Source organism: Trachypithecus francoisi, unplaced genomic scaffold (genome assembly GCF_009764315.1).
Source record: "Trachypithecus francoisi isolate TF-2019V2 unplaced genomic scaffold, Tfra_2.0 Lachesis_group18, whole genome shotgun sequence".
Classification (NCBI taxonomy): domain Eukaryota; kingdom Metazoa; phylum Chordata; class Mammalia; order Primates; family Cercopithecidae; genus Trachypithecus; species Trachypithecus francoisi.
The window spans coordinates 70,543,197-70,557,370 of NW_022681463.1; the positions used below are offsets into that span (position 1 = coordinate 70,543,197).

At 40.9% G+C, this 14,174-nt stretch overlaps 1 protein-coding gene across 4 annotated transcripts in view; it reads right to left on the reverse strand.

The window, feature by feature from the left end:
* Positions 1 to 1,771: 1,771 nt before the first annotated feature.
* LRCH1 (leucine rich repeats and calponin homology domain containing 1) overlaps positions 1,772 to 14,174 on the reverse strand; it is a 210,554-nt gene continuing 198,151 nt past the window's right edge. For 2 of the 4 annotated variants that reach the window (XM_033176924.1, XM_033176922.1), the window contains one exon: positions 1,772 to 4,298. In XM_033176924.1, the coding sequence (XP_033032815.1) occupies positions 4,188 to 4,298 (111 nt within the window). In that variant the 3' untranslated portion in view covers positions 1,772 to 4,187. Of the gene's footprint in view, positions 4,299 to 11,012; positions 13,163 to 14,174 lie in introns of those variants that run through there. The other 2 variants (XM_033176923.1, XM_033176921.1) reach the window with 1 other exon arrangement.

A 14,174-nucleotide genomic window follows, 5' to 3' on the forward strand; every position in this document is an offset into this window, starting at 1 on the left:
TGCACGTTATGCACATGTACCCTAGAACTTAAAGTATAATTAAAAAAAAAAAAAAGAAAGTAGACGCTGCTTCTTCAGTAAATCCCTTTTATCCTGCTTTGTGGTTTGGCCTTGATACGTTTTAGCATTCAAACTAGTCCAGACAGACTCGGTTGATCAGGTTTTAGCATGTGAATGTGCTTGCTTTTCTAGGTTTAAACATTCTAATAATTGCCCAGGAATTTTTTTTGACTTTAGGAACTTCAATTGAGTCAACTCTGCTGGGAAGTCCTTCTGTGCAGTGAGGGTACAGACCTGACCTAGCTGATCCTCTACCAGGTGGGCAGCGCTATGTGTGGGCCACAAACTCTTGTGGTATATGAGGCAGGAATAGTTCCTACTCCTAGGAGTATGTGGTGTTAAGTGGACAGTCCCTTGGTGTCCACTACAAATCTCTTCCTTACAGGGTTATGTAAGTTTTTGAGTTAATGTACGTAAAGTTTAATTCACCTCTTCAGTGGACACTGCTGCACTGTTCTAGGCATTGGCGAATCAGCAAAGAACAAAACAGACAAGCAGCCTTGTTCTAATGGGGCACACAGTTGAGATATAACACTTGACCCACAGTAGCTACTCAATAAATTACACATCTCCCTGTTGCTCCAGCAAGTTTAAGATGGAAAGTGTCTGTGAAGAGCTGGACTTCTGTAATATGTAGAAGGACAACTAAGATTTTGGGATTTGGCACAGTTGCAGCACCTCAAAGGAAAACACCATGAGCTATGTATAGAGTGTCCTAACTCAATAAGAGAGGATCTTAAATGCAACAACGGCCCTGACACTGCTCCCTAAAGGCCCTGCTCAGGCTAGCGGTATCTGGTCTGTGTATATTTTATGTGGGGTGGGATGAGAACATGGAAATGATCTGTTACTATTTTCACTTGAATTTCTCAAGGCAGCTGCTCTCTACCCAAGGTAGGCTAGCCATGTAGGGAAAACAAGACTGGCCCAGATCTAGTGGTGTAATTGAGGCTACCACTTCATTCTCTGGGTGTCAGATATCACAGTTGAGAAGGGAGGCCCAGATTCTGTGGTTTTTACAACATGGGCCAACGAATCTTAAGTGTTCTCAAATATGCCCAAAAAACAGGTAGTCATCACCTGAACCCCAAATCCATCATAGCAAATTTGCTACTCCTGTTATAAGTTTTAGTTTAGGAGGAAAATGAAAAGAGTATCGTGAGGGGTGTGTGTGTGTATCGACAGATAGCTGGAGTCATTCTTCTGATAGCTATACATGAATATACAGTCATGTATCACATACCACCACTTTGGTCAATGATGAACTAAATATACAACAGTGGTCTCCTAAGATTATATAATACCATATTTTTACTGTACCTTTCCTATGCTCAACTATGTTTAGATACACAAATACTAACCATTGTGTTACAACAGCCTACATTATTCAGTATAGTATCATGCTGCACAGGTTTGTGTCCTGGGAGCAACAGGCCACATAGCCTAGGTGTGTGGTGGGCTATACTACTAAGTGTGTAAATACACTCTATGATGTTTGCACAATGATGGAATCACCTAATGACACATTTATCAGATTGTTGTCACATGATGCATTACTATATATTCTTTCTCCATACACACATACATACATATAACATATACATATGTGCACATATACATATATATACATTACATGATTTTGTGTGTGTGTGTGTGTGTGTGTGTGTGACCAGGGTCAACCTTTTTGATGGGTAAGTCAATCACAAAGTGGTTTGTACAAATCTGAAGTTTTAATGGCTGTTAAATAATAAAGGAAGGATATTTGTACTATATACATTCTGTCCACTGATGGTACTGTCGGCTGGCCATGCATTTTATTGCACATATAAACAGTGTACAAGGATCTTAAAGACGTCTTAGCCATACACGGACTGCATTTAAAAGAAAAAAAAGCAATTTTACAGAAGACTGAAGCCATTTACATTACACAGCCAACTTCAAGAAAATAATAAAAATTAATATCAAAAGAAATACTTTAATTTTGAAAAAAAGTCTCTCGAAACAATGATTACAGAGCTTCATGCCACCATATATACACGTAAAAAAATATTTCAGGACCCCGCATTCTGAATGCCCGTGAAGGTGCAGCAGGCTAAATTCCTACTTATATAGTCAACTTTTGAATGTTGCTTAAATTGTATACACTCTTTGTCCAAAATGTTTCTTTACATCATTATGCTATTTGACAAAACAGGTATTTGTGCAGTACAGAAAAATACTAAAATACATTTTAAGTTAGGTTAAAGTGCACAGTACATCTGATAGGAAATAACTGCTAGCTGCCAATCCAAATTTCTGTTTTCAGAAACCTCCCCCCATCTTCCCAAGAGCAGAGGGCAGCCGTTGTCTTGGTTGATGTTGGTCTGTGCTGACTGCACACTGAATCGTCCTCCTGGTGGTGTCTTTTCTCTTGCGTCCCCCTCTACATTTGTCTTACAAACTGTGGCTGCTGCTGCTCTAAAAACTTCTAATGGCTTTTCAAGGAGGTGAAAGTGCAGTCAGCATTCGCAAGACTTAGAAAGGTTAATTACTGGGACAGCTGTGATTGCAGCGTGAGTGCGCATGTCTGGAACTGCCTGCAGAAGGCTGCCATGTTCTGTGAAGCCATCTGTGAATCTCTGAGAGCAGCATGGGTTCCATTCCTTGGCTGGTTCTTCTCTAGTCCTATTTTGTTGCACTTGCTCCCTCCTCAGCCACTCAGCCTCACAAACTCCACTTACTGCACCCTCCCCTTAGCCTGCCTTGGTGGTACTGCCCACAGGCTCACAATGACTCACTTCTGAGGTTTCACACCAGAGACTGTGAATCTTGCAGGATTTTACAGACTACTTGGAAAACCACCAACCACCAAATTAAAATAAAATAAGCACATCTCAAAATCATTTCCTCTTTTAAAACTGGCAGTTGTAAGAAGTGCTGGTTTCCTGATTCAGGTCCTATGTGCCTTAAGTAATTTCTGATACTCAGTCGAAGCTTCCCTTCAAATCCTTTTTGGTTCAACAATCAACTTTTTATCATCTCCACTTTCCTATACCATTTCTTCATTATCTACCTTTGGTGCAAAGCTCTCTTTAATGTAACCCAAGTTACAGTGCAAAAGTATACTTCAAGACACATGATGCTAACACTTATTTCTTTGTGTTAAAACGTGAATGTTTTGTGCATAGCAAAAGAAGTATGAATCCAAAAAATAATTGTTCACATTTTATCTTCAAGTTTAATATGTCTTTTTTTTTTTTCCATCACAGCTATTTACAAATAACTTTGGGGTGCTCTCTTGATTTTAGTCAGTTTGTTATACTGGGGGAAGAGGGCTGCTGGAATGTAGGAAACTGGATGGAATGCAGAAATATAAATAAGACCAACGTTCCACAAACCAAAGTGTCAATACTGCATCCCCAGAAAAGTTGTGTCCCAAAAGCACCTGTTTTTTGCTTTTTTTTTTTCTTGGAATCATATACACCAGAAACATGATTACTGAGACCTAAACTACCGCACACCAAAGAGGATAGAAAATAACTCAATATTTATAATATTAAAATAAAGTGTTTAACCACAAAAAAGCAGTAATAAAATAGTTTCCTAATTTACAATTTGCATCCAAAGGATGAATAACAACTCACTAATAAATAATATTTATATAAATATTTTGTATGTCGAAAATAGTTTTTTAAAAGGCAATGGTCTCAAGAAACTTCTTGAAAAATTTGGTGGTGAAAAACCTGATTGTGCCCCCCTCCCCCCTCGACTAAATACATGATGAGTTTGGTTTTAATAAAATGAATGCATCTTGCTGCAAAACGGTTGTGCTTGGCATTTTGGTAATGGCAGTTGGTGAGTGTGGAAAGGATGAAGGAGGGTGGAAAAGGCATTGATGTGCTGCTCAGTTTTTTCTTTTTCTCCAGCTCCCTCTCTGGTTTCAAGATAAATACCTGTCAAGTCTTAAAGTCGGAGGTCGGCTCTGAAAGGTAGAAAATCCTCCCTTAGACTGAAAATTGTTTCAATGTAACTGGAGTCAGTGAAGTGACAGGCAGTGGGTGGCAGAGAGGGTTAAACAGGTGCCTGGAGCAGAGTTCAGGATCCTGGATGAGAGCAGAGTCTGAGCCCCCAGTGGAGAACGGGTAGTTTCATGTGAATAGAGCCTTCGTTATGGTGATGTCTAGTAATGCTTGAATGGTAATGCCCACTTTGACCAGGCCTTTTTCTTCAAGAATGTGGTGGGGTAGACATAGCTTTTCCTAAAAGGAAAAAGAATAAAACATCAATGTTTAGATGACAGTACTCTCATCATAAAATCCTGCTACATCATTGATGAAAGTTAGGCTGAACACTCTGTAGTATGCCTGTTTGATCACCTAAGCCAAGTTCCTTCCTTTGCTTTCAACCCACTGCAAAGACCTTCTCTATGTTTGCAGAGAAAATGATTTTTCACACATGCAGATTGTTTCAAAAAGGCTCCTAATCACCATGAAGTCTGCAGATCTAAATATTTAAGAAAGCTTTACACTAAATAACTTGAGCTAGAGTCAGAGAACACACATCAAGAATATAATAGCTTCTATTCTTATAAAGCAAAATTGCAAATAGCCCCTGACACATTTTAAAGGCACTCAAATATTCATTTGTATCGACCACACATTGTTATACTGACCATAGACCTTCATTTAGTTCATTTTACTTCCTGTGACCTCTGAAATCCAGGCAAGTGGGTAGACTGGCAGCCTTTCTTCGTGGTTTATGAACAGTCTTTATAAATTGGTAATTATAACTACAGTCCCTTTCAAGACTCTTTCATAAAACTGTCAAAAGCACAAATGTCCTGCTACTCTCTCATGTTGCATTTTTGCTCTTGGGAAATGTCCAGGACATACTATTTAAGAAAAACAATATGCGTGAGTCACTTCTTCTGTGTAGAGCCTTTCATGCTCCACAAACCAGTTTACAGAATAACACAATGAAGTAATTTTCCACCATTGTTACTTCACCCTGGTCTGATATCATTCAAGGGAGCTTCTTCCAGGGTGTGTCTCCTTGGCTGGGAAAAGACACCACAGCAAATATTCTCTTATCTGCTTGAGGACAGTGTGTTTTCCACAGCCCAATGTTTGCTTTTTCTTTTTTCTTTTGACAGGTAAAAAAAAAAAAAATGCATTTATTTATGGTGTCCAACATGATATTTTGATAAAAGTATACATTGTGGAATGGCTAAGTCAAGCTAATTATCATATCCATTCTCTCAGATACTTATTTTTTTGGTAAGAACACTTAAAATCGAGTCTGTTCTCAATTTTCAAGTACAAAATACATTATGATGAACTATAGTCACCATTTTGTATCCTTTGACCAATATCTTCCTATCCCAACCTCCCTACCCAACCCCTGGTAACCACCATTCTCCTCTCTGCTTTTGTGAATTCAACTGTTTTAGATTCCACATATTAGTGAGGTCATGCAGTATTTGTCCTTCAGTGCCTGGCTTATTTTACTTAGCATAATATCCTCTAGGTTCATCTATGTTGTTGCAAATGACAGGATTTCCTTCTTTTTAAGGCTGAGTGGCGCTGTTTCGAAGGAGAATTTCAGTGGGATCTGCATCCAGCCCTAGGTGATGGACTCATTGTTCAGCAGGAAGCCAATTGGTGTGCTCTGCAAGGAAGGGCTTCCTTTCACGTGACGCTTGCTTGAGGAACCAGATCTTCTTGCTGCCTCAATGCACAACTCTCCAAAAATTACCACAGACACAGGCACTCTGGGCTTTAAAGACTTTCAAAGGACATGCCATGACATCTCCAATAACTTGTTCCACTGTCTCAAATGTCAGTGGGTCTCACTCTCTCACCATCTTACTTCCCTACCTTGTAGCAAATTCAGAGAACCTCAGACTTTAACCTAGGCCTTAACAGATGGCCCCATGTCAACAGAAGACAGTTGATTCTTTAAACAACAATTTTAACCGTGATTTCATGTCACTGCTGTGTATCAAACTAGGATTATCTTGTCAATGGCATATCAGGTGAGCATGCAAGTTCATGCTGCCTGGCAATTTATTAGCCAAGTATCAACCTGAGAAAGGATGGGGGAGTTCTGACTGAGTTGTGAGCTGTGAGCCAGGCTGTTAATGATGGTGCCTCCTTTTGTGACATGGTGAGGGATGTCTGTGGCCAGATGACAGTGTCCAGCCTCCCCTGGCACCATCTCCCATGGGCTTGTGAAATCACTTGAATCTGGCATTTCATTGTTAAGGCAGGTTCCCAAGGGCAACGACATGTCTTCCTCATTCTATTGGCTCTGACAGCACCCAAGTCAACATCTGGCTTTGCAGGAAATTGTAAATGGCTGTTAAGTACAGTTAAGCTCCTGGTACCAGGTATTACTTGGGAAAAGTAAGTCTTCACTTCATACCATATGTTAAAATCAATTTGAAATGAAATAAAGAGTTGGATGTTAAAAAAAAAAAAAAACTACAACACCCCTCCCAATAACATAAAGATGAATATTTAGTACTTTTTTCTGATAAATGGATGGGGAAGGATTTTCTAAGCTAAAAAAAGCATTATGAAAAAGTCACAAAGGAAAAGAGCAAAATAATTGATTACCTAAATATTTCAAGTTTCCATGTGTTAAAAAAAGAAACCTGATTAATGAGAAGATAAGTAACACTTAAAAAAAAAGTGTTTGCATCAAATTACAAAGGAAACAATGTGCGTGGTGGCTCATGCCTGTAATCTAAGTACTTTGGGAGGCTGAGGCTGGAAGATCACTTGAGGCCAAGAGTTCAAGACTAACCTGGTCAACATAGTGAGATCCCCATTTTTTCAAAACAAAGAAAATCAACTGGGCATGGTGGTGTGCACCTGTGGTCCCAGCTACTTGGGAGGCTGAGGTGGGAGGATCATTTGAGCCCAGGAATTTGAGGCTGTAGTGAGCTATGAGTGTGCCACTGCACTCCAGCCAGGGCAATAGAGCCTTGCCCCATCTCAAAAAAAAAAAAAATTACAAAGCATTTTATATGACACATAAGCTCAACAAATCAGCAGGAAAAACACTAAGAAATTAATAGACCACTGGGCAAGGAATGTGAATAGAAATTTTTGAATGAGGGATTTGCTTCAGGCAATGTAGCAAGACATTTTGCTTTTCAACCTCAGCGTTTAGTTATGTGTAGTCTAGAATGTGCCTGAATTCTAGCACTAGTATTTCCATAGAGCCTAATTTCTGTGAACAACACAGCTTATATGGAGCAAGGTGTCCTATCCTATATCCTGAAAAGACAGTGGCATGTGTCCTCCAATGAGGCACTGACCCCAGTGCCTGATGAGCAGTGGCTCCAGTGGCCTGCAGGGTTCAGAGCTGAGGGCCATGCGAGGGAAAGGCTGGGGGCTCCACAGAAACAGGGATGGAGAGGTATCGAGGCCCCAGCCTCCTGCCAATAGGACATTTGGACACTTCACAGACTGAGTTAGGTGAAGGGCACCCTCTTTCCCAGGCCCTTGTTTTTTCAAGCAGTGTTTCTCGCCTTCACGGTCTCCACATTCCAAGCCAGGTGCAGAGTCCAAGATCCTCCCTCCTGCTTGTATGGCTAGTGATGAGGAGTAAACAGAAGACATAAAAAGATAGTCCTCGAATTCTTCCTGCCTCTTTTCAGATCTCCTGAGGAAGCCCAGAAGTGCCCTCAGATTACTTTGCTGAGGTTGAAGGAATGTAAGAAGACTTGCACAGCAAAATAGAAACCTTATACAAGCAAGGCCGTTCTGGTTATTCTATTACAGGATTGGAATGAAGACTCTGGTGGGAATTACACCTTGAGGTGCTGGCTGGAAGGATGGCCAAGGGGAGGCTTCCAACCAGGAGGCGTCCCAAGAAGGGGTCAGGGCCATTGCCATCACACCAGCCAGGACACTGCATCTCCCAGAGTGGGGATCCTTGAAGTGTGCACAGAAGCTGGAATTAGGAAGGAATCATGGTAGGTTTACAGCTGGATGAGAAATGACTCAGAAGAGAAGGGCCCTCTAAGGATCAGGCAGGTAAAGTGGCCCTTTCAGCCGGCCCCTTGTTCATAACGGACTTACAGCAGAGACAGCTGTACCTTTAGATTGACTTGAAATGAATTTAAGTTGCACTGTTATAGGATCCCAGAGATTTTTGTGGAGAACATGACTGCAGACTTTTAGTTTGCCCATGAACTTTTTTTGTTGGGTTTCTTTTTAAAGTACCAAGCAGAGTCATGAAGTAGTCTCCTGCATAAAAATAATGCTTCTGACCACCTTTGAAGAACTCATGCTTCAAGTTACTTCTCCAATGGTAGAATCTATTAGGTTCACCCATATTGCCTCATCCACCCTTCTGAGCCACAGCAAAAGAAGTTGGAAAAGACAACAAGCCATAAAGACTAAACGTTAACTTTCAAAAACTTCTGGGCTACCTCCTACATGCCTGGCACCAACACTACAGATTTGCATTGGTGATTTCTTTATGATAACCCTGCAAGACAGACATTAATATCTCCATTTCACTGATGAGAAAACTAAGACAGAGACAGAGTTCAAGTAACTTTTTGACATTAAACAGCTGGTAAGTCCTGGAACCAGGGTTTGAACCACATGTATCTTAGAGCCAGGGCTCTTTCCATAACACTATGCCTCTTCCCATAAATCCCTTACTTAATGGGTGAATATGTTAGGTCTGTGGTCATGATATAGGAAGAGGTCCCATGGCCCCTGGAGTGTTTTGATGGCAAGTCCCATCAACTTCAATGTCAGGTGGGACCAACGAATCCTCAATTTAGTGTCAGGGTTAGCTCTGCCACTCAGCTCATCTTATCCTGGCAGAAAACACCTGGTGGGAACAGGATGAGCTGTCACTGCCTGGCTCTCCTCCTTCTATAGTTTCTTATGATCCTAAGGAGATACACACTTACTTCTAAGCCAGCCACTAGCCTAAAATGGCATCATCCCACCAGCATATTTCATTTTCTTCAGGCTCCTTCTTATATATAAAGTCCTGGCACTACATTGTTTGAGCCTTAAAACTATCTGTGCGTTACTTTAATGTATGAGAGCTTTAAGTTCCTGCATCAGTTTCTTCAGTGTGAAATGCAGACCATCCAACATCTTACAGAGATTTCTTGTTGCTCCTCCCTGGATTATTTACTTTGCAACCATGCTACCGTCTAGTCCATCCTCTCCCTAGAAAACTTCATTCTCTACACACACATATGCCTCAACCCTAGTCCCTCTCCCCTCCCCATTCCACCTGGCTATTCCTACAACTTCACTAAGTCTCGGTGGAAACACCAGCATCCCAGGGTGTGTTCATGGTCCCCTATTCCCCATCAGGGTCAGGTCTCTCTTCCAGAATCCTGTACCTGTTCCACCACAGGTCCTTATCACCTGAATTCCTCTTTACTTGTCTAAGGACCCACTAGATCAAGGGTTAGCAAACTATGGCCTGCAGGCTAATCCAGCCCGCAGCCAGTTTTTGTAAATAAAGTTTTATTGGCACACAGTCACACCCATTTTTGATGTATCGTCTACGGCTGCATTTATGGTACACAAGCAGAACTGGGTAATCCCAACAGAATCTGCATGGCTCAAAAAGCCTAAAATGTTTCCTCTAGGCCCTTTACGAAACAAGCTTGGAGACTCCTTGTATAGCCTCTAAGCTTTTTGAGGACCAGGTTATGTGTCCCGGTAACTTTTTTATCCCCAGGGCCTTGCAGAGATTGCTCATTCAGTATTTATGGAATGAATGAATGAACACAAAAATGAACAAAGTTGCAGTCAAAAGCCAGGAAACTAGACTCTGACCATCTTAAAGAAGAAAAAAAGGGCACATTCTATATACCAAATTGATTGTTTATTGAGAACTAATTTTGAAATATGCAGCCTAATTTTTAAAAATCAAGTCTTCTGAAATAAAATCATATTAAAGTATTTGTCACCTAATCCAAAACAACTTTCAGTTTCCTAAAATTTTAAAATATCATCCCTACTTTTTCCCCATAGGCAAAGGCAAAAATCTCTTTGTCCTTATGACTCATTCAGGCATCTACATGGGTTTTTGAGAGAGAACCCAGCTCACCACGCACTAGTTTTAATTTCTTACAAACAAATAGCAGCAGGCTATCAAGTGCCTTTATTTATCTCTCTCATTGATGAAATTTATACTCAATTGCCATACATTGTAGTTCTGCAGGGCCCCTTTCCACCAGCCCCATTTCGTAAGTGTCTCCCCCTAAAAATAACAAACCAGAAATCCACAAATAGAAAAGATGATTAGAAATTAGGTGTCACACATTTTGGAAATTCTCACATTGAGTGGAGAGTTGCCACCAGTTGGAGAAACTGGAGAAAGAGAATACAACTGGCTATTTCAAAAACAAAATATAAATAGACACTTGGCTCCTTTTATCTGACATTGGAAGGGAATACTGAAAAAATGGTCTTTCTTGTGAGGAGGAGATTTAGTAAGCACAGTAAACCACTCAATGACATCCCTACTTCTCAGACTCTAAGGAGGTCAGCCAGGTATCCCCAGTGAAGCTGCAAGGGCAGGCATCTGCAGGCATCCAGTTAGCATATGGGCTGGTGCACGGGTACCTTGGAGAAAAACCACAGAGAAGCTTAATATTCTGATTAGAAATTAATGGTTTGGCAATGGACAGAACAGTTCATTCAAATTTTTGCCTAAAGGACTAAATTAATTGTGTTCTGCTAGTTACCATACTACTAATGAAAAAATATCATCCAATAAATCCCAAGAAGTGCAGCGCATTAGAGTACAGACAAATTAATGACACAAAAAAATCAAAGTGTGTCCAAAGAATACTTTGGATGCCAGAATTAAAATATAAACATCTTTTAATTTGTCTTTAACATGTTTTAATTGAACTGTCAACACTGAAAATTAAATTAAATCTACTCTTACATGACTGTCCTACTCAGTTTTTGTTGATATTATTTTAAGGTGGCAACCCAGTAATTTTTTTTTTTTTCCCATTTTCTCACCAGAAAGAAGGGAAAAACCACCACAGTGGTGACCATTAAAGAGAAGCCTCAATGCACTGCAGAGCTGGATGGGAATTCTGAGAGCTCATGAATACATGTATCAATGGGCTGATAAAAACTTGGAATAATCACCCACAATGTGTTTATTAGGCAATTTATGGCTCAGGGTGCTCATTAGACATTGTACAAAGGGATTTTATTGTGTTACAGATTGAAGAGTACAAGATAGCACCAAAAGTAATTCAGTACATCTGTGGGTTATTCATATACAACTGAGGTTAATTAGATAACTTCCACATACCCTGTATTTCACCAATCAACACAAAGTCAGCAGGAAAAAAAACACTCACATAACTCAAGATATTGTCATGTAAGGAATGTTTCCTTTTAGCAAATCTGATCTGACTTAGTAGCAAGGAATCTTTATAAATATATTCTTCTAACTATGTGGGTCTTCTATATTTTCAAGTCCCCTGGATTCATGAAAATGTTCAGAAAAATAAGATTTTCTTCTTAGTAGCCATCTATGAGGGCTGTTTGCATCTTAATAAACTAGAAATTTATCTTGAGGAAGCGAAGTCCATCATCTCCCCAAACTAAGAAACAGGATTTGGCAAACAGCATGTAAAATAAGGAGGCTGCCTTGACGTTGGAACAAGGCCCTCTCATATTATACAAAGATACCCCTGAATCCAGGGACATTCTGGCTAAGATAAAATCCTTTTTTTCCTTTTAAATGCAAACTGATCACATTGCTCCAAATGCAGATATAGTTACTATATAATCCTTTGAGCTGAGTTAAAAATAAAGCAGTCTGCTAGTCAAATGTCAGTGAAAATCAAGGCTCAATGAACATTTCAAATAATCAGAGAAACTACCTTCTTCTAAAATGAGAGCAATCTTCTTCTCGACTCCTGCCGTCATAACCCCAGCCCCAGGACCAAGAATGTTCCAAGGCTCATGGCTTTATTTGAAAATGAATAGAGTCGAATCTGTCACATTCTGGACCGGCAGTTATTATGTGATGTGGAAAAAAGCAACAATCCGTTCCATTGTTCAAAAATAGAAATCTCTCTGGAAAACGCTTTTCTAGGAGCCTCAAGAAAAGACCTAACAAGGAGTTAAGCAGCAAAAAACTGGTGTTTAAGTGGCTCCTCCACATGAGGCTCTAACAGCAACGACACCACCTTCCCCAGAGTGGGCTCTTCTGCGCAGGGCAGAGGGGCTTGCCAGGGTGGAAGTTGGTGGCGACACTGCCCAGTGCCCTTCGCGGCTCCTTTTTTAGGAAATTAGGAGGAATCCAATCGAATGGCAATCAAGACAGTGTGTGTGCTTGTAGACGTCCAAATAGTATTTCCAACTTGGACAATAGTGGTATTATTAAAGCTTTGTATAGATCGAGTTGGGCCAAAATGTTAGTTTTCTGTCTGCCTTGCAAGGTGGCCCCTATACAGCTCAACGGCCCAGACCTGAATTAGAATTCTAGTTCAATACTGACCCAGAGGAAAGACTTCCATATGCTAAAACCCTGTCCTCAACACTCCTGTCTGGAATCCTCCTCCCCTCTGCCCAGGGCAGCAGCTCACCGGGAGAGAGAGGAGGAACTGTGTGGCACTGCTGCTGGCACTATGTGAATGAGGAAGCATGCGGTGTGCATATACTCTGCAGTCGTCACTGTTTTTCAGTAAGTGAGAGGAATTATACTCAACTGTATTCTACAAAGTTTGTGCTTCTGGAAAATCTGATTTGGTAACGTTCAGCTTCAAACCTCGAGAGACTACTGAAGACATGACAGGGATGGAAGTTTGCAAGGCAAAGGATCAAAGGGAGGAAGGACCCTGCAAAGGTTGAGGGCGACAGAGAACAGCGTTTGGATGCACGTGCAGACGTTATGCGGACAGAGCATTCCAGTGGTAAGTGATATAGACCAGCACTATAAAGAGAATATGGACAAGACAGAAGCCTATAAGGTCCCTGGAGCGGAGGGCAGAAGTTGGTGGTGGGGCTTTCTCCCCGAGTGCCAGCAGAGTGTCAACAGTCTTTCGAATGTGACGAAAATCCAACTGCAGGATGTCATACGGAGAGCAGAGGTCAGCCTATTCCGAGGGCAGCCATTAGAACAGAAAGAGACAGTGCATACAATTAAAAATACACGGAGGAACAGCTAGAAAGAAGCACACATTTTTGGTTACTAGCAAATGGCAGGAGTAACCCCTTATTTCAAGCAGGTAAGACCCTTTCATCATCAAAGATTTTTAAATCCATTATAATAGGAGAATAGTAGAATACCTATTTTGTGCCAATGGGTCAAAGAAATCCTTCACCCACAATCTGGCCACAGAGGAACGGCATATTCTGCAATTTACACATCATTCTGCCATTCACAGTTTTTTTTTTTTTTTTTTTTTGAGACGGAGTCTCGCTCTGTCGCCCAGGCTGGAGTGCAGTGGCCGGATCTCAGCTCACTGCAAGCTCCGCCTCCTGGGTTTACGCCATTCTCCTGCCTCAGCCTCCCGAGTAGCTGGGACTACAGGCGCCGCCACCTCGCCCGGCTAGTTTTTGTATTTTTTAGTAGAGATGGGGTTTCACCGTGTTAGCCAGGATGGTCTCGATCTCCTGACCTCGTGATCCACCCGTCTCGGCCTCCCAAAGTGCTGGGATTACAGGCTTGAGCCACCGCGCCCGGCCCACACAGTTTTTAATAGTCAAAGGATCATGTGCTCACCAGTGGCATAAAAATAAGAGATTTTCACTTAGGACATTTAAACTTAACCTTACTAAAGGAAAAACTATAAAGCTGACAATGTAATCCCCATCCTTCCTCTTCATTCTCTTAGTGCATCTTTTACCCTGGTCTATGTAGACTTGGATATAAAGTAGTTCTCTCTGAAAGTTAACAGACACATTTAATTTTTTTTTCATTTTACGCTTGTTGATAAACTCTGGGGAATGCTAGCTCTAAGTATGTCCCTACATGTGTCAGAAAGTACATTACATTTCATATTTTTGCAACAACACATTAACCAAAAGTCTAGGGAAGGCTTCTTGGATGTGTAGTGAGAGTACAGAGTAAAAGTACACCCCTACATGGAGTTATTATGTAAACTG